Source organism: Chenopodium quinoa, unplaced genomic scaffold (genome assembly GCF_001683475.1).
Source record: "Chenopodium quinoa cultivar QQ74 unplaced genomic scaffold, ASM168347v1, whole genome shotgun sequence".
NCBI lineage: Eukaryota > Viridiplantae > Streptophyta > Magnoliopsida > Caryophyllales > Amaranthaceae > Chenopodium > Chenopodium quinoa.
Window position 1 is genome coordinate 6,429,617 of NW_018743850.1, and position 20,091 is coordinate 6,449,707.

General features: G+C 34.5%; 1 protein-coding gene and 1 pseudogene across 1 annotated transcript; both read right to left on the minus strand.

The window, feature by feature from the left end:
- Positions 1 to 3,683: 3,683 nt before the first annotated feature.
- Positions 3,684 to 9,452, minus strand: LOC110686132 (protein KTI12 homolog). Its single transcript, XM_021862714.1, has 2 exons — positions 9,172 to 9,452; positions 3,684 to 5,576 (listed from the first exon to the last, which is right to left on the minus strand). Exon 2 carries the CDS (start codon positions 5,495 to 5,497, stop codon positions 4,592 to 4,594), a length of 906 nt encoding a protein of 301 aa, XP_021718406.1. The 5' UTR covers positions 5,498 to 5,576; positions 9,172 to 9,452; the 3' UTR covers positions 3,684 to 4,591.
- A 2,457-nt stretch (positions 9,453 to 11,909) lies between these two features.
- Positions 11,910 to 18,615, minus strand: LOC110686133 (annotated as a pseudogene).
- Positions 18,616 to 20,091: the final 1,476 nt, after the last annotated feature.

Genomic DNA, 20,091 nt, shown 5'->3' on the forward strand with positions numbered 1-20,091 from the left:
TATATAATATGATAATTATATTATTAATAAAGTCAGTTATTTTTCCGCTGCCGTTATTAGTAGTTAATAAGCCTTACGTTTTCACGCAGCGGTAATACGCCCAAGTCTATCTCTACGGTACGTATAATTATAGTATCTACGTAGAGGGAGATTTGGGGGTGTTACAATTTTTCCTTAATTTTCTTTAGTTTTGCATTTTAGATTTCAATAAATCTACACGAGTAGTGTAGATGTTCGTTTGTCTCCTTGTGGTGGATTCGTTAGTTTTTATTAGTTCAGTTATTTGTTTTCGTTTAGGGTTCTTTTGTGGTTAGAGTTTATAAAAAAAGGTAAGCATCTTTTGCCCTATTATCAGTTCATTGGTAAAGATTTGTTCGGCATCGCAATGGTTGTCAAATTTTCAGATACGTTCAAGTGAATCGGATGAAAATCATTCTTACAGCTACAATAAATCATTAGACCGTCTCTCCGAAAAGGCTGTATATTCCAGCGATGTATGCGAAAGATGTACCATAGTGCAAGATCTATTCAACGATCGTAGCTTCGATGAAGGAAACCCTTATTTAATTCAATTTTATGTATTTGTTAATTTAGATTTCATTTGTAGATGGCGTATGACTTTTAATTAATGAATTGATTTGTTTAAAAAAAAAAAAAAAAAAAAAAAGTCTAGTAAACTAGCCAACACCCCAAGTCTAATTAGTACGTGTAGCACTCTATACCAAGCAATGCAAGCAAGGCCATTGCACAACTAAAAGAAGAATTACGTTGTTTGGATTTTGGAATGTGTAACTATGTAAGGAGTTAGAAGTGGTCCGGGAGCTAGCTACTAAGAAGAAATCTAAGAAGGATTGTATTTATTGCCTGAATTAAATCATAGTTAATTAACAAGCGGGAAATGATGCTATTAAAATGAGAAATATGTTAGCGCCAATTATGGAGAATATGTAATTTACGGAATACGAAATCTATGACTCCATACTTCATTCTCATACTCCTACTTGTAGACTTGTAGTAGTAGGTGAAGTAAGAAACAAGATATTCTAATTATTAATAATAATAATAAAATAATACGTAGTAATAATAATAACCATAAATAAATGGTGTATTATAATGACGTTGGACCATTTGCTGGGAATCACTATCACATTCACGGTGTGTAAATGGTACACCACAACGGAAGAATTCTTGTGGGACCCATTTTCTTTTATTTGTTTTTGACGTATTAATAGGGTATTTTAACAAAATACAATATACTTTTTTCAAGATCTTCGAATTGTCAAGTGTGGGAAAAGTATTTCCTCCGTTTTTAAATACTTGTTCCATTTTTTTTATGTGCGGAGTTTTTTAGAGGAAGTAATAAAATGTGGAAGTAGTGGGGTAAGTGGAAGAATAAAAAATTGTAAAAAATAAAAGAAATTGAGATGAAGGAGAGAGAATATAAAATTAATAAAATATGATTTATGTTGGATTCACTAGTTGAGAGAAATAAATTAAAAACTTTTCAAATAAGGAAATTGAACAAGTAATTAAAATGGCCGAAAATAAAAAGTTGAGCAAATATTTAAAAATGGAGAGAGTAAATTTCAATATGTACATGATACTCGTACTTTATAATTTCATACTTGTACTTTAATATCATACTTAACTTTAATTTCAAACTCCTTTGAAAGACAAGATTGTTTTATTTGCGCTTAATAGGGTCTCTAGTTGTGCGGGGTTTCGATTGATTATGGCTCGAACTCGGATTACGAAATCAACACAAGAATTTTCTTTCTCACAAAACTATGAAGCGGCGATGGATCCACTCAAAAAGTTATATAAGACAACGAATCGAGAATGTGCCGAAGTGTTATATCTATGTATTTGGATTCTTAGCTCTTCCCCAATTAATTATTGTTTGATTTTGTTAAATCTGTTTTCATTATCGTTAACTGTCAATTATAGATATCGTATGACTTTATTTAATGAAATTTAATGTTCTTCGTGGACTTCATTCAAAAAAAAATTAATAATAATAAAAAAAAATTAGAATCTTACGTGAATTTGTGAGCCATTAAACACATGATAATTTTATAATATGGCAATATATGTTATAAAAAAAAAAAATAGACACCATTTGTATCTATTCACGGGTTTTATAAGTTGTCAAATATAATTAAATCCACAGGTTTCCTATGTGGCTGGTTGGGGTTAATTATTCAGGGGTAACCCTGACCGATCGAACCCCTGAATAAGTAACCCTTAATCGAGTAACCCTTGACTGACCAAGTAAACCCTGAATAAGTAACCCCGGCCACACCTTTTGTTAATCTATAGTACACATTATGCTGGGATTATCACTAATTCTGCTATGCTCATCATAGCCATGGAAGATGGAACCACTCTTCCATGCACCATCCATTAATGAGGACTAGCTTGGTAGTCCAATCTTCAACAAGCTGGCCAAACTATTTTCTTGGATATGAATTCCCTTTTTATAAAGTTGAAAGCCAAAGCAATTTGTTAAAGTTTCTACATCAAAACCTTCCAATTAGCTAGGGAGAAATTTCAAACTAATAAAAAGCATACTTTGTCTTTTTAAATTTACAAGATTGATATTGGATCATTCTACTTTAAAGGAGAAATTTCAATTTAACTAGCATATCTTGTCTTATTATTATTATTGTTGTTTTGTTGTACTTTATTTTTTTGGCTAGTTGTTTACTTGTCCAATTTTTGAAGGCATTTTCGTGGTAATTTTTACTTTCAAAAAAGTCAAAAAAGTTTGGAAAAATTAACAAAAATAATCCATACTATTAATATCCTTCTCAAATTAATTTCAACTATCATTTAATGTAAAATAATCCCAATTATTGGGTGCCCCTCTCAAAATAGTCTCTCTTGCCGGTTACCTATGATATCGGTTAACATTTTTAATCCTCCTCCTTTACTGTACATTTCACCCTTTCTTTCTCCCTCCACCATTTCCATAACCTTAGCACTGCCATTCCACTCCAACGATGGCCCAATCAACCCCTTCTTTTGCATTTTACTCCGTACTTCATAGTTAATTGCTTTGGATGTTCACTTCTAAAGTTAAAGGGAAACATCTGCGGTATTCCACAATTACTATAAAAAAACAATGCCATTCCAAATTCCATCTAACTTCTTGAAGATCAAAAGCAACGAAGTCTGCAATGTGATTTCATATGCAATTTAATCCCCTGTTTCTCTTCTGCTTCTCAAAAATTGAAAATCTGCTGAATTTAAACTAGAAAATTGTAGATTTATTCTACCAATTAAGTTGTGATAGTGCAATTGACAGAATTTTCGATTTTTTCTGCAATGTTGATTTGAATTTAAGGATTAGATTAGGATTTAACAACTCCAGAAATGTGATAATCAAAGCAAAAGTATATGATTTTTGTTCATTTCCTAGCCTACTTTGACCAAAAAGAAGACTAAAAAAGGTCCAACCCATTTTCTCCAGCTAACCTTTAATGGCAACTACACCGCGACGTTGCTATGCCCAACTCCGCAACTTGCCTTTTCGCTTAATTTTTTTAAGTTTTTGAGGGGTTGTATTTTTGCTGTTAATTCAAGGAGATGAACGGTTTTGTGGGGGTAGAGGCAGTTTTGTAGAGTATGGTGGCTACGGAGGGCAGGAATATAGGGAAGGGAGAGAGGTTAGGGAAGAAGGATTTTTTTTTTTTGTATTATTATTTTAAAAGCAAATCAATCTTAAAGTGACACATCATACTTTTAACCGGTTTAATAGGTTATCCAAACATGAAAACTAATGTGAGAAGGGTAAATTAATAGTTAGAATTATCTCGAGTTAAAGTGTTATTGAGATTAAAATGAAAAGGTGGTCAATAATTGGGATTATTTATGTTAATTTTTCCAAAAGTTTTCAAAACGAAATCGACTTACATAATACGAGTATCACTAATTGATACATAAGGGTATTTAAACAATACAAAGAACGTCCACACGGCACACACAATTGGCAAACATACGCTCAAGCTCGTGCACGCGAGAGTGAATGCAATTGTCATGTTCAAATATGATGGCAATAATGAGTATTGCAGTTTATGCTAACGCTATCTATTCAAAAAGGAGTGTAATTATAAAGGAGCGAGGCTTAAATCATTACTCCGACAAGAACATAACTACAGCTTAAAATAGACAAAAAGGTAGAATCAGGATTGCGAAAGCTCAAAGATTCTTAACGTTGCAGGCAAATTCGTGCTTATTCTGAGCTGTTCATATAACTGCAACCATGTGAATACTCTCATTGGGGCCGCCACGTACTGTGTATTCCTGTAAAGCTGAGCAGCACAGCGTAATGTATTCAGAGTTTTTGTAATGTTGGCGAACAAATATTACAGTACATTTTTGGCAATAAATATGTTTCATAGAAACAGAAATATGCTGAACAAAAATGTGGAGGGAGCAAAATAATGTAGCAATGTTACAACAGTGTACAATTGGCTTTTACCAAAGTTTGTCTTCTCCAGAGCACCAAGTAAACTGATTTATTATGAGTGCAGCAGATGAAGCTCTGGAATGTCTTCTGAAGGATCCATTTCCAACGTACGTTTGTATACTAGGTTCCCAATTCACGGTTTAAATAATCCACAAACATCCTTTTTGCACTTTCTGCATCAGCAGGAGGGGGCCGACCACTTAAGCTAGTTTGCCCCGTCAATTTTATAAAAGTTCTACGAAGTCTACGTAATTCAGGTAATCCAACTACATTTTGAATGTTAATGGTTGGTAATCCCTGACCAATGGTGATTCCATTAAGGGGTCCTCCAAGTGCCTGAGATTGAGCTGCTACGATGGCATTCATTATCTCTAGTGTTGCCCGGTCCATCTCATATAGGGAATTTGCCTCTGAAGTTCGTCCACTTTGCGTAGCAATTGTAGGCTGCAAAATTTTGACATCCCTAGTTTTCGAGTCTACCTTTTTTGTTAAGTATGAGACAGCATCCACAATGGCAGGCGATGATTTTTCTATCTGATCTTTGGATGGCTGTAGCTCAAACAAAGGAGAATCCCATCTATTTTTACTTTCTGGTTTCTCAAACCTTCTCACTAGATCTTCAAAGACATTCTCATCATATGCTGCTTCACCTTTTTCTTTGCGATCCTCATTCCATTTTCGACAATCAGTTTCTTCCACATCAGAGTATAATACACAATATCTTACTCCTGCTGCACGTGCCAAACACCATAACTCATATCGATAACCTTTTATGCTATTCAAGGAGTCTACTATAATAATACTGTCTTTAGACACAGATCTATCAACTTCAGACCTCAGTACCCCCCTTATATTCTTCTCAGCAGTCATATTGGCGTAACCTTGGTTGCGATCTAAGTGAAAGAAAGTTTCATTGATAATCCTAACATTTAGTGTGGACTCCGAGTTTCTAAGAGCTTCAGCTAGGCATGTTGCAGCAGTTGATTTTCCACTGCATGGCTGCGCACAGATCACCACCAAAGCCATTTTTCAGAAAATTGGGTGAAAATGGGGTTAGATTTCTGTTAACAGCCACTGAAGATGGTCATCCAATCACAACTCTCAGCTGCAGTGTAAAGAGAAAATATCAGCAAGACAAGCAGACAATAAATGGAATTCTAATTAATACAATCGACCCTAGAGTCATAGTCACATTAATGAGCAAACTTTAAGAAAAATCTCCCAGTTTCTTGTCATAGGGCTACAAATTAGTCCAAACCTACCAGATTGGGACCTAGATAATGAAAATTCTGGACTGAGGAAACTAGGAAAGGATCCAAATGAGCTGGTATCATCAAAGTTGGTATCTTGCCCTTTTGGTTTAATCACCGCATACAACTTATCAACTTCTCTTTAAACAAAAGGTGCACCGATAAAAGGGCTGTCCGGCTGTGTATTGATAACTACATGGTTCAGGAAGCTCAGGTAGTTAAAGCGAAGGATTGAAAATCCTTATGTCAGTGGTTCGAGTGCACTAAGTGAGTGAAGGGGTCTAAAATGGATGAGCAATTTGGTTTGAGTATTGATCGATTGGGTATATCTATTATCTATATGCCTTTTCAAAGCAGCTAAAATGGTCTAGGGAGAAGGGAAAAAAAAAAAACTTGTAACCAACACAAAAAAGTTTGGTTATTTCGGCTCATAACAGGCAACACTTGATTTTTTAACAGGCTCAAGCTTAACCAATACTTACTCAGCAACAATACATCAACAGTTCACAAGTTTCAACAAGGTAAAATACCAAATTAAAACATTGAAAAAGCCATGCCTGAGATGGACAATACGACTGATTCAAATATAACATAGCCTAAAAGATCTAGAAATACAGTCAACTATGTCTAATTGCTTAAGGCTACACTATTTTTGAGATTGTTTCTAAGCATATCATGGGAACACAGAGTAGAAAATCATATACAAGTAGAACCTAAAAGTCTAGGTGATTAACAAAATAGGGGGAGGGGGGGGGGGGGATAATTCCCAACAAACTTATGGCATGCTACAAACAAGAAGAATAGAAGGAAATATGTTCCATTAAAGCACCATATGCTTTTTTAAACTATACACCGTAATCAATATAGAAAGTACTTTTCAAAAGTTTAAAATTCATTCATGATCATGCAGCTGCATGTTTTGTAGAGCATGATTTTAACAGAACTAGCGGCCGGCAGCAATAGCTTCAACAACCACTAAAAATTGAACAGATAATTCTCCATATTTTTAAAACAGCTCTTGGTACCAAACCCTAATACCCTGAACTATTGGAAATTGATCTGATAATAATTTTAAGTATAAGTTATAAACACAAATAGAAATCCAAACCCAGAAAATTTACATGTATAAATGTAATTTCCTTCACTCCTTTATGGAAGCAATAATTAACACTATAATAATTGCATTCTAATGCAACAAGAAGCGACCATTATGAAACAAAACATTATTTGTGAATTCAATCAACAGTTTAAAGGTTAAACAAAAACTTTCAGACGAAAAATTCAGTTTCACAGACAAATTTAGAAAACTTTCAACTATCAAATCAGTGACTCTTTCTACATTTTCCCAAATTTAGGAATTTCATCAAATGTTCAAAACAAACAAATTGATTGACATCAAAACCCTAATCAATTACTGTTGATTACTTGACTTTTGCAGCTCTCTAATAGGCTCCTATGTTTTTCAAACAAAACTTGTGCAGCCAAAAACTGACACCCAATTTTAGCACTCAACGCTACCGGCGCCCGGCTCCCAATTTCGGTCCCCTCTACATACTATCTGTTCTATGAACTATTTTAGGCCTTGTATAATTACCAATTTGTAGAGCCAGCAGCGTGTTAAATTGTAATGATGCAAGGTCTAAAAGGGTTCGTAGAACCAATAATAAGTCGAGGGAACCGAAATTGGGAGCCGGGTGCCAGCAGTGTTGATGAATCAGTGTGTTTGTCCCATCAAGACAATTGGCACAGTCATATCAATATTTGTCCCATCAAGAGCTCCAATAACACCTTCGAACCACTTCCATTTATTATCAACATAACTAGTAGTGTGATCAGCTTGTTTGATGTAATATTTCCCTAACTTGAGCATGGATGCAAGAACTACATGAAATTGACGACTCACAGTCTCTCCGGATCGTGCAAAGAGGGCTTGCATTGTTCTATTTTTCAAATCATGGGCAAGGGTATGAAGAAATAAAGCCACAATTTATTTTATTGTGACATTTCTCGTGGTCTTTAGCCCAACTTTAGTTTGTAATACATGACATAGCTTCTCACAACGACGTATATCGAGACGTAATTGCTCTCTACATATCCTATCGTTCCTCAAAGTGTTCATCCATGTAGCTTTTGTTCTAGCACGCTCGCATTCATTCCATGTTACCTCCTTTAATCTATATTTCTTACCATACCATGCTCCTACTACTACCATAATAAAACCTAAAACCATCACAACTAACTCCATTTCATCATCATCATCCCTTGGCCGCTTACGTGACTCTTGTATATTCAAATCAGACATCCTTGTGATATTAATAAGAAAAGTAACTAATGAGGAAGTTGATATAACCAAGGTGCATAAATTAAAGCATACTTGTTGTAATCTTTATTTACTAATTCACACACTAACAACAACATTGATCTATATTTTCATTCAACTAGAAAAATAAGGTAAGAAACAAAAGAAGTAGCTAACCAAAGTAGAAAAAAACACCATTAAACAAAACCATCCAAACATAGAACTCGCAATAAATAACCAGAGCGATTGCATAAGAAGAAGACAAAGAGAATACAAAAAATACTATGCAACACTTGTACTCCTAAGCAACAAGTAGTAGGCATTCAGTTTGTAAGACAAATAAACCTCTTATAGACATTAGATGCAGGACCCATTGCACTAAAAATGGCATTGATATTCCAGATCATTTCTGTTTGGTCTCGTAACAATTAAACTCTTTATCATGATCTTCATACTTCATTTAGCTACACATTGAATCTTTTTTGTGTGCATTTTTAACCAAAGTAGCAACTACACTGAACTACTGAAGCTCTGATTTTATACACTATAATATGATAAAGATACAGTACATCTAAAAGCACCCAACTAGGCTACATATGAAACTAATTATCAAATTTCATCAATTTACCTATATATTTCCATCGAAATGAACTTCAAATTAATTTTACTATTGCTAAGTGATATGTTTACAACCAAATATGAAGCATTTTTGAGGCATGCTGATAAACACTCAATCCATATAAACAAATTAAAGTTGTACCATTGAACCCATCTACTATTAAACGTATGAACTATCAACAGAAGCTTCTCTCAACTGACTTTAATCATATTACTCATATGATAACTATATAATCAGGGCAAAAACACAATTATACCATAGAATAATTACAGTACAAGTTATTTATAGGCAGAATAATTACAATTTCTCACTTTAGCATCATCGAACATCTAGTGTGCGCTTAAGAATAATCCTCAAAAATTGCAAATTAAACAGCAAATCAAGCATTAAAATCAAAAACACAAATTGTACCACATAAATCAACTATTTCTATAATAAAAAGGAACAAAAAAAATGGCTAAAACAATCAGCAGCAACTAATCGATAAACCCAAGATTATGAAATTGATATTTGATTAGTTAAGAAGATCTACCTCAGAAGCTGATTCAATGGAGGATAAAAAGCTCACAAGCCGGTTCAATGATGGATGTTCACACGCGCCGCTTCAGTAGGGAATCCAGAGTACACTTTGATGGAGTAGATAAAGCTCAGAAGTTGCTTTAATGGAGGAGAGAGGAAATATCGGGCAAGCTCACGAGCTGCTTCAATGGAGGAGAGAGAAAATGTCGGGAAAGGGAAATAGAGTAGGAGAGAGAAAATTAGGGCAAGTGAGAGAATTTGAAATGACTATATGTGAGATGGAATTTGAAACTAATTGAGCTGGACTTAATTTTGTGAAGGTTTGGATTTGCATGGATTTGACCCAAATACAAATCCAAATGATCGTATTATCCAAACAGGCCATTTGGCCCAAATGGGAATTTCAAATGAAATCCGCATATCCAAACAGGCCATAAGAAAATTCCTAGGAATTTCATTTGGGAAATAATTTTCTATGAAATACAACTTCCTACGGGAATTTATTTCCGTTATCAACCAAACAAGTCATTACTTCATACTGCTGTTTTGTGTCCTCTTGTTGCCTTCGATGTTAGTCCTGCTTGCTTAATGCTTATCAACAACACTTCTGTTTTGTATCTTCTTGTTGAAGATCATATGCATTTTGCCCTCTTTTTTACATTGTTGTTGTTTTTGTGAGTGTTTCGACCTAAGTTTCGTATTTTTATTTGGTTGCATGTACTTAATTTTTAGTTCTTTAATGTTAAATTTTGTTTTTTTTTTCCTGTTGTTGTGTTGCATATGCTTACTTTTATGTTGTTGTGGCTCTGATGAGTTATTTGTATTATTACTTTTTAGGGATACATGTATGTACGTCAGGGTTAATTTAGTTTTTGGAAGTGTTAGGTTGAAGAAGTTTCGAATTTCTTTTGTATTTGTTTAATTTTTAGTTTCTTCTGTATTTGTTTTGTGAATTCTGACCTAAGTTTTGAATCGGTTTTGTTTTTGCGTCATTTTGTTTCATATTATAAATTATCTATAAATAGGTTACTTGAAATTAAGGGTTACTTATAATATGGGTTAACTGTTGAGGAGTTGCTGATAGTATTGGTTACTTGAAATTATGGGAAATTTATAATATGGGTTATTTCAAATTAAATTTGGGATTACTTATAATATGGGTTGAAATTAGGGATTACTTGAAAATATGGGTTACTTGAAATTAGGGGTTACTTATAATATGAGTTCCTTGAAATTAGGGGTTACTTATAATATGGATTACTTAAAATTATGCGTGAGAGTCAGACTTCGTTATTTTTTCTAAGTGTGGCCTGCTACACCAAAAAGGCGCGATATTTTGAAAAAATCGCAGATTTGATGAACCCATCGTGACTCCACCATTGCTAGTTACATCGACTAATAACCCAAGTGCCGGAAAAATTATACGAAGTATCTACTTTTAGTAAAGGGTATTGTTTTAAACATTGTTTTAATCACATCATATCGTGTAATATTAAAATAATTCTAATTAGTGTTTTAAATCATATGGAGTAATAAAGTGGAATGATTCATGATCTCTACCCATGCATGACTGTGACTAAGGAAAGTGGCATGTATCTTGGAACCTTTTTCTGCCGCAGCAAACACCATAATGTTAATAGCTTAACTATTGAATTATATATATGTGCATGTGTCACTGTGTGTATGGAGAGTGAAGAAACAAAAATGGCTGTAGTAGTAGATGATTCAATCAAGAAACCAGCAATACCATTCAACTGGGAAATCCGACCCGGAGTTTCCAAGTTCCAACCACATCAAAGCCCCGAACCACCATCATTGTTATTATCATCATCATCATCTAGACCCGTCTCCTCTTCTTCTACACCATCACAAGAGCTCCAAACGCAAAGTGTTCATTCCATGAGCCTCTTTTCTAGTAGCAAGAAATTTCCTTCATCTTCTTTGACCCGACTTGAGTTGGTTACGAGTCAGAATGGTTGCCTCCCCATTATGTCTTGGTTAAGGTGGAGACGGGAAAAGAAAACCAAGGTGGCTAAACCCAAGTTGAAGTTGAAGTTGGAGTTGGACCCTGAATGTGTTAAGGATTATGCATTCTACTTAGAGAAGTTGGCTCGATGGTCTACAATGCCATCTTCTCGAAGGTTATCTTCTTCATCTTTCTCATCGCGCTTACAAAGATCATCTTCCCAATCCACTTCTAGAGATGTTGATGAAGTGGCTCCATCTAGGCTCTTCCACAACTTGGTTGGGTATTTAAGAAGGCAAAAAATGATAGGAATGGAAGGAAATGGAAGAGAAAACAAAGATGTTAAAATTTCTATTTATGTGGTTAAAAGTTAAAACCTAGGAATGTAAGGGAAATCACCCCCATTCTTCTTGTTATATGGTTGACTAAAAGAAAGGAAAAAATAACTATTGTGCAATACAAGTAATATAGGATTGTTCTTCATGATCAGAAGCTATATAATGGAGTAATTTTTATTTAACATTTTATGTCTCATCACATAAATAAAAGTCTTATACTTGTATTAGAATTTGTCAAGTGCCGAAGGCCAACAAAGCTAGATAAACTAGTACCCGTAGCTTCCTTGATCATCCATTCATGCTTTGCGACAAATTCAAACAAAATAACTAATCATACAATAAAGAAATCAAATTGCATTCATTGCTCACATTGATTTACACGCATTAGGTGCCTCATCCAGCCAACAATCTTAAGATCATTTGGACTTCAGATTTAAGGATGTGTATTGATTATTATATACTCCGTATGTATATTGCACTAGATAATTCCCGAGCCATGCTCGATTTTTAGAATTAATGGTGATTGAAATTCAAATATAAAAGTGTCTAGAAAAATGTACTTAACAATAAATAATTAAACAATAAAGTTTCAAGGCAAATTAATAATTGTGTAAAAACCTTAAAAAGCAAAAAGAGAAAATAATGTAGTAGAATTTAGGAATTTCCTCCAAAAAAAAAAAACTCTGCTTTAATATAGGTATATAGATAGTTGTACTCTTACTTCGGTGAGCAACAATGTCAAATACAACTTTACCCAAAAACTCTCCTCTCGGAACAAGAAGGTAATCGAGAAAAGAAAAACAAGGTTCACATTAAGATTTAACCCGTGACCTTTGTGCTTTTGCTTGACGCAAGATGCCTTCCACATAGCAAGGTTTACCAACCAATCTAAAGTTTTCTTTTTTTTTTTCTACTTATTACTTAAAGAAACATAAAAGTGGTCACCACTACTCCGTACTTTGTTAATCTTTGAAGAAGCTGGTTAATACAACGCAACTGTAAATAAGGATACTAGTGATTTTCTTTTTACTAGTAGGGATGGATGCATGATCAAACGATCCATTTCCGAAATTTTGGTCCAAGAGTTCTTTAAAAGCATACACAAGCAGACATTGTTAAAAATGTCAAAGTTTCATCAACAACAATCATCTCCGGTACACAACTAATGTACAACTCTGTGCTTTCCACGGTATTCAAATCTACGGAACAACTGTATTGCAAAGGTTCATAGCAATACTCAAGTCTACAGCAACCAAAATGAAGGCAGAGAACTACTAAGTCAAGCAAGTATTCAGACTTTTGGCTGCGAGCCCATATTGTAAAAGTATATCTAGTCAACCTGTTTAATATCAAAGCATCCTCGACTGAGCAACACTTGAAACACAAATCTTAGCTAGTTACCTTGCAGGATTTACAAGAATCAGCCAGAATTTCCTCATCTAAGCATTGACCTGAACATAAAACAGAAAAAAGTGAGGAGAAGTTTGAGATACTGGAGATGTCTCGTATGATATGACTTCCCATTACCAATAAATACAATTTTGTTCATCCGAGTTTCTTCTTTTTTCCACGCACGGGAAGGAACGATATCATATATTTCTCTCACAGCCTGCACAGCATTCAGCGGTACACAATTCTTAATGATCACCATAGAAGAATTTAAATGAGTCATATCCAAAGAAAAATATATGGAGTTGTGACTCTTGTGAAAGGAGATCAAGATCCTGGAATAAGAAACAATAAACATGCATAAATGATATGAACTATTACCTGTAGGGTATGGAGTTCGTCAGAATTTGAAATATTTAAAATTCCTTTGCAGTGGTTGACATCCATACCGCCTTTCTTGTCCCAAAGAATCTCTTCAAGCCATATGCGAACCTTAAATGTAATAATGAAAAGTGAGATTGGACCTAAATCTAGTCCAACCCTAAATTAAATGATAAAATAAACATGCAGAACAAAAGAGTATCCATAATTTTTTGGCATCAGATGGAAAAGGCACAAGTTTAACAATACAGCTGTACAGACTAAATCAGGAATTTGGTTACTGATGATCATAGCTCCAGTACCATCACTCTTGTAAGGTCATATGATGTAAAAATGCATGAGTTGGCAACAATGCAAATATACATCCGAGTACTAAAATAGATGCACAGGCCCAGAGGGAGGGAGGAAAGGGGAATAGAAAAATCTTGCTAATATTTTTATCTTTCTCCCTTTCCCTCTCTTGCTCATACATAGCCTAATTTTACCATCTTGAAATCAATCAAACTTCTCTAACAAAATATCAGAAGTATATGCCTTTATATTTCATAGGCTAGTAGAAAAATAAGCACATCTCCATTCTCCACTCAAACCTCTCTCTATAGGCTGAATCAAGCATCACAAGGTACAATGAGAATTATTTCAAGTCCAATCCATATGAAGCACCCAAACTAGATAATATAATATAAAATATGTTAGAAATAAGAACAAAAGGGTCCAATTGGCTATATTGCAAACCCCAATAACAATTACAATATCACATAGCCAACATCTCAAGAAAGTTAAGTACTCCTTCCTTTCTTCATTAGCTGGCACTTGACAATTCTCTACATCATCTATTAAACTATTACGGAATAATATTCACCAATATACAAGTAAATTTGAATGCCAATAGACCCAATACTAAGCAACAAGTCTTTATTATGGGCATAACCCATCAAGTGCAGTAATAGAATTTTCATGGATATGGACTGAATTTAGAGATTGAATGTGAGAATTAAGTTTAAAGGAGGTGATGTGATTGATTATAAACTGAAATTACAGCAATGTATTTAATAATCAAGCATTCAAGAAGCTTGACAACTAACTACCTAAAGTCTAGGGTATCGCTTTTATGACATTATCACAGCCCGCAGACTCCTATGAATTGTTTGGCCACAGTTTGCTAGCTTTGTTATAAAGACTTATAATATAAAGGGAAACAATTAAATAGATTCATGTAGATTTGCTACCTAAATGAATTGTTCAGCCACAGTTTGCTCGCTTTTTATAATCTTCATGTAGATTTATAAAAATTAAATAGAAAAAAAATAAAAAAAAAAAAAAGAAGAAAGAAAAGAAAAGCGCGCTTCTGATATAGTGATATCCTTTGCCAAGTGCCAGCAACACTCAACGACGATCCCATCCATGATAGTTTTGAAGTTGATCTCCTCTATCTCAAATAATGAGCAGCAGTAGCAATTGTTGGAAGGAACAAACAATTATGTTGTGCTAAGGCCACTAAGCCAGTTTGACAAAGATGTTGAGAAAATACAACAATATTACAGTAGAACAGCACAAGTAGCATAAATGTCCATATTAACATTCCAGCTGACTTTAAAAGTCTCAATTTTCCATTTGTTTTCTCTCGATGAATAGTTGGTCAAATTTCCAGTTACTCAAAGCTCTTTGTCTCGTTTGTTTCCCTTTCAAACAAGTTTTCTGAAGGCCTTTTATAAAGAAAAATCTATAAATACTGAGATGGAAGAGTTGATTCAAAAAGCCTACTGCAAAAATTGCAATTTTAGGTAAATTAAAAGTACCTTATCAAGAGACATCGCTTGTGGCTCAGATATGCATAGGGTCCTGACACTAGCATCATGAAGATCCCCAGTAGATAAAGATTGGTTTTCTTCCAATAAGGCTTCCAAATGAGAGGCATGCTGAAATGATAAGCTAGAAAACATCACAAACCTATGCCATCACTATGAAACAGTATAGCCTACCAAGGGATGGAAAATCAGACGCATGTAACTAACTGTAGCATCATAAGCATGGCAATCCAATATCTTAGACAAGTCAAGTTGACAACGAACTGAATGGATGACATTAGCAAGAGAATTAATCTTATGTATCTCCTTCTCCAAGTCTTCCAGAGTACCTTCAGGTTGTTCTCGAGCTAACAAATCAACCTTATTCAGTATAATAATATCCTGCAACCATATAAAATAAATCTTTGTAAACTTCCATCACTTTGCAAGGTCCAGGTTACCAGAGATTAAGTGAGTACATTTTGTTTCCCTACTAAGAAGCCAGAAAGCAGAGAGCATGATTCTTTCGGAACACCCAACCAGGGCAACCACACTAGAAAAATCCAGGCATAAAGAAACCAATGTGGGAAGAACTACAATTACCGCAAAGGCTATTTGATAATAAGCTTCAGGAAAAGAAGATGAATCATCACGTTGCTTGAGCTAATAAGGAAGATTTTTGGCATCAACAACCTAAGGGATAAAAGAAAGCAGATTACTTATATTGACCAGAACTCTGGACAGTAAAATCTCTTGTGATATCAAAACATTTTCAAAAATCACAAATTGGAACTTACAGTGATGATCGAATCAAGCCTGACAGAAGACTCCAGTTGATCATCCAACCAAAGGACAGATGCGAGAGGAGCTGGGTTTGCCAAGCCTGTGGTCTCGAGTAATATATGATCAAGCCTATGAAAATCAAAAGGAGGTAAAGAAACAATTACTCAATTCATACTACTGTATTCAAGTAATACAACACATATAATTTATAGAACGAAAAATGGAAAGAAGAGATATGACAACAACTTCCTACCAAATCGATCAAGGTTATGCTAAGCTCTTATCTAACAAGGAAACAACAAGAACGTAACTTATGAAAGCTAAGGTAACTAACAAATGAATGATTGTCCATTCTATCCTAACATACAATTCCCTAACTATGAAGTGTTCATGTCCTTTATCCATTGTTGTGCATGATTCTAGACCTTGCTATTCTTCCTAGACTCCATCAACAAACACTTTACTATACACACATAACTATTACAACCGCATTCATCAAATTACTTACATTCAAAGAAGGAAACATTAGAACAAAATGCAAAGCAGAACAATTCAAAAAAAAATCATAAACACAAATGTTCCCATAAAATTAGACGAATCAATAACACATGATCATACCCTGGCACTCCAACAAATAACACCCGGCTAATCAACATAACACTACAACAATTCAAATCATACCCAAAATCAAAACAATTGAATACAACATTTCCTAACAACACCCGACCGGGTCTACCAATCACATTACTAGTTCAAATTACACGATCAACGTGACTAATAATCCCAAACAAACCGAGGGACGAGTAAAGTAGATAAGAAGAAATAAAAGATACCTTTCCTTCCGCTGAACAAGCTGCTCCAAAGCTTGAACAAGACTATGTTTAACAGTACAACAAATACAACCATTAGCAAGCTCAACCCATTCTTCAACAAGAGCACCACCATCACCTTCATTAATCATAGCCCTTTCAACCCCTAATTCTTCCCCAAATTCATTCAATATCACTGCTATCTTCTTCCCATGTTCTGAATTTATTATATGATTCACCAACTACATCAAATTCCATCATTTTTACAATTAGTATAAATATTAACTTTAATTTCTTACTAAAAATGAAAAAATAAATAATATTTTGTTTGTCACTTACAGTGGATTTTCCGGCACCCAGGTAACCGGTGATAACGGTAACGCCGACGACTGAAAGGTCGTCGTTATGGGGGTTTTGGGATGAGATGGTTTCATCGATTTCAATGGCTACCGGAGGTTCTTCGTCGTCTTCCATTTTTGTTTTCAATTCTTTCTCTCTTCTTTCTCCTGCTTCTTTTTAGTGTTAGATCTTTTGGTTTGGGTCGGGTCGGATCGGGTCAGGTTTTCGGCCCGCTTTTGTGTGATGCTGTTATATAACTCTCGTAGCTCAGTTGGTTAGAGTACCCGTTTAGTAAGTGGGAGGTCGTGAGTTCGACTCTCAACAAGAGCATAAAGAAGTTTTAATTTTTAAATAGGATTAATACTGTTTTTTAATCCCAACTTTGGATTATTCCTCAATAATCCCAACTTTAAGGTGGTCTCTCTTTCTTCATACCTAAACTGGTCAACAACCTTCTATTGTAGGTTGCTGGACACATGTCGCCACGTGAGTAGTCCAATTTTATTTTTTATTTTTTATTTTTTTTTACTGAACCAATTTTTTTTTAAAAAAAGAAAAAAACAGAAATACCAACTAGCCTCCCCTTCCCCCACCGGCCCACCCTAACCTTCACCACCACTGCGCTGCTCGACGACCATCCCTCGCCAGACCGCCGCGTCCCCATTTTCCCTTGAACCACAACCCCAAATTTCCAATGCAACCAGCCGCCCAGCCGCCACTAAACACCACCGCCTACATAACCACCAATTTCTGAAAACTTCCTTCCTTGCCCCCAAAACCTCTCCCCCTCCCTTCTCCCGCCCCGTAAAATGTCCCCTTGCCTTCCCCTTCTTCGTTTTGGCTACTCCAATTTCAAAGTAAATTGGTTTAAGGGTCTAGGTTTCAATTTCAAAGTAAATCAATTTAGCAAACCACCGCGACACACAGTGGGTTAAGGGTTCAAATTTCGGCGGATTTCCCCTCCCCCCGCCGAATGAGAAGCTGATGTTGGATGTGTTGCTGTTGCGTGGGGTTGGGTAGTGTGGAGCTGCTGTTTGTTGCGCGAATTGTGGTTGCGAGGTGGGAGTGCAGGAAGGTGGATGTGCGTATGGGGAATGGCTGAATAGGAGAGGGAATGCGGTTGTTTACCGACGTGGGGGAGAGAGGGGTGAATAGGAGAGGGAATGCGACTGTTTACCGACGTGGGGGAGAGAGGGGTGAGGTAGTGGGGGCGGGCGGCCGACCGACGTCAATGGTTGGGTGGCCGGATCTTTTGGGTTGGGGTTGGGGTTTGGTTGGGTTGAGAAACGTGAGGGGGTTGGGTGGATTCTTTTTTTTTTTATTTTTTTTTATTTTAAATAATTTATTTTTATTTTGGTGAACCAATTAGTATGCAACACGTGTCAAATAAATGGTTTAAATATTTTTTTAACCCTTTCTTCAAGTAACCGGTAATCCGGACCGAAGAAAGAAAAGGCACCCTAAAGTTGGGATTATTGCAGAATAATCAAAAGTTGGGATTATTTAAAGTAAATTGGGCAAAGTTTGGATTAAAAAACTGTATTAATCCTTTTAAATAAATACACTTTTTGTGGCTACGAGACAAATATATATGTAAACAAATATATTTTAGGGGTATAAATGTCCGTACACTATTCTAAAGAGTTTAAAAAAAGAGACAATTATCATTAATGAGGGAAAATAAGTAAATAGACATTTTAAAGGATATAATTGTTCAAACACTATTCATAAAAGTTATCTCATATTTTTAAAAAAATAAAGAAATAATACGGAGTATTTCATCCTTCACTTTTCTATGATCACGTATTCTATTTTGGTCGGCTTCTTTCTATATTTCTAAACCTTCCTAATTTACCGTCATATTTACACATCCCAACGCATCTACTCTCAAAGGAGTATTATTAACTTCCAATCAATTTTTCTTATTTACCAAAATATTTACATAACTATATATCTTTTTTTACAAGATTCAAATAAACTATCTTCATTTATCAAAATATTTACCGGCTCTCAAAACAAATATTCTCATTTTACTCACTCCTAAGTCCCAAAGACTTTTTCTTAATACCCATGTTTTAACCAAACGCAAACCATAGACAAAGTGACCAAGGAGGCAAGGAGTGTACGTACTACGTAGTGATCGAATAATGGCAATTGGCGACATGTTGTGAGATGACAACTTAAACATTATCTTTTTGTTTTAATAATATATACAAGTATATAAATATTGATTACTCCTTCTATATTTTAATAAGTGTTATACTTTGACTGACACATAATTTTAGATAATTTAATTGACTTAAATAAAATAAGAGGTAAGTGGAATAGTTGGTATTAAAAAATTGTAAAAGAAAGATAGTGGGGTTAATAATTTATTGAAAAGTAATGAATGTCAAAGGGAAAATAATAATAATAATAATAATAATAATAATTTTATAATAATAATAATAATAATAATTTTATAATAATAATAATAATAATAATAATAATAATAATAATAATTTTATAATAATAATAATAATAGTAGTAGTGGGTTTGAGTGGGGACCATAAAATGTAGCTTTTGCCACAAAAGGAAGTGTAACACTTATTAAAATACGGTCAGATTTGATAAGTGTACACCCTCTGTTTTTAAATACTTACTCCATTTCTCCATGCACAGTGTTTTAGGAGGAATTGGAGAAAGTAATAAAATATGAAGGTGGAAGGTGGAAGAATAAAAAATTGTAAAAGGCAAAAGTAGTTGAGAGAACTGAAGAAGAGAATATTAAGTTAATTAAATATGATTTATGTTGGGTCCATTAATTAAGAGATGAATTTAATATTATAAAAGCTTTCCAAATAGGAAAATGGAGCGAGTATTTAAAAATGGTCGAAAATAAAAAGTGAAGCAAGTATTTTAAAACGGATGGAGTTACACTTATTAAAACACGGATAGAGTATAAAGTTGACTAAAATTTAAATTTGCCTACATGAATAGTAAATGAAAGGCTTTTTAACGGTGGATTGGACATTTGGGCTAATTAATTATGAGAAATTTAGGAGACTCTTACATAATTCAACATTTCAACAAGTGGCATTCTTATACGGTTATACCTAACACGTTTGTGACTTATCTCTTATAAATGACTCTTTTTAAAGC

Bases quoted from the DNA above. Each gene is read 5' to 3' on its own strand.
- LOC110686132 (XM_021862714.1), bottom strand. From the start codon at position 5,497: ATGGCTTTGGTGGTGATCTGTGCGCAGCCATGCAGTGGAAAATCAACT.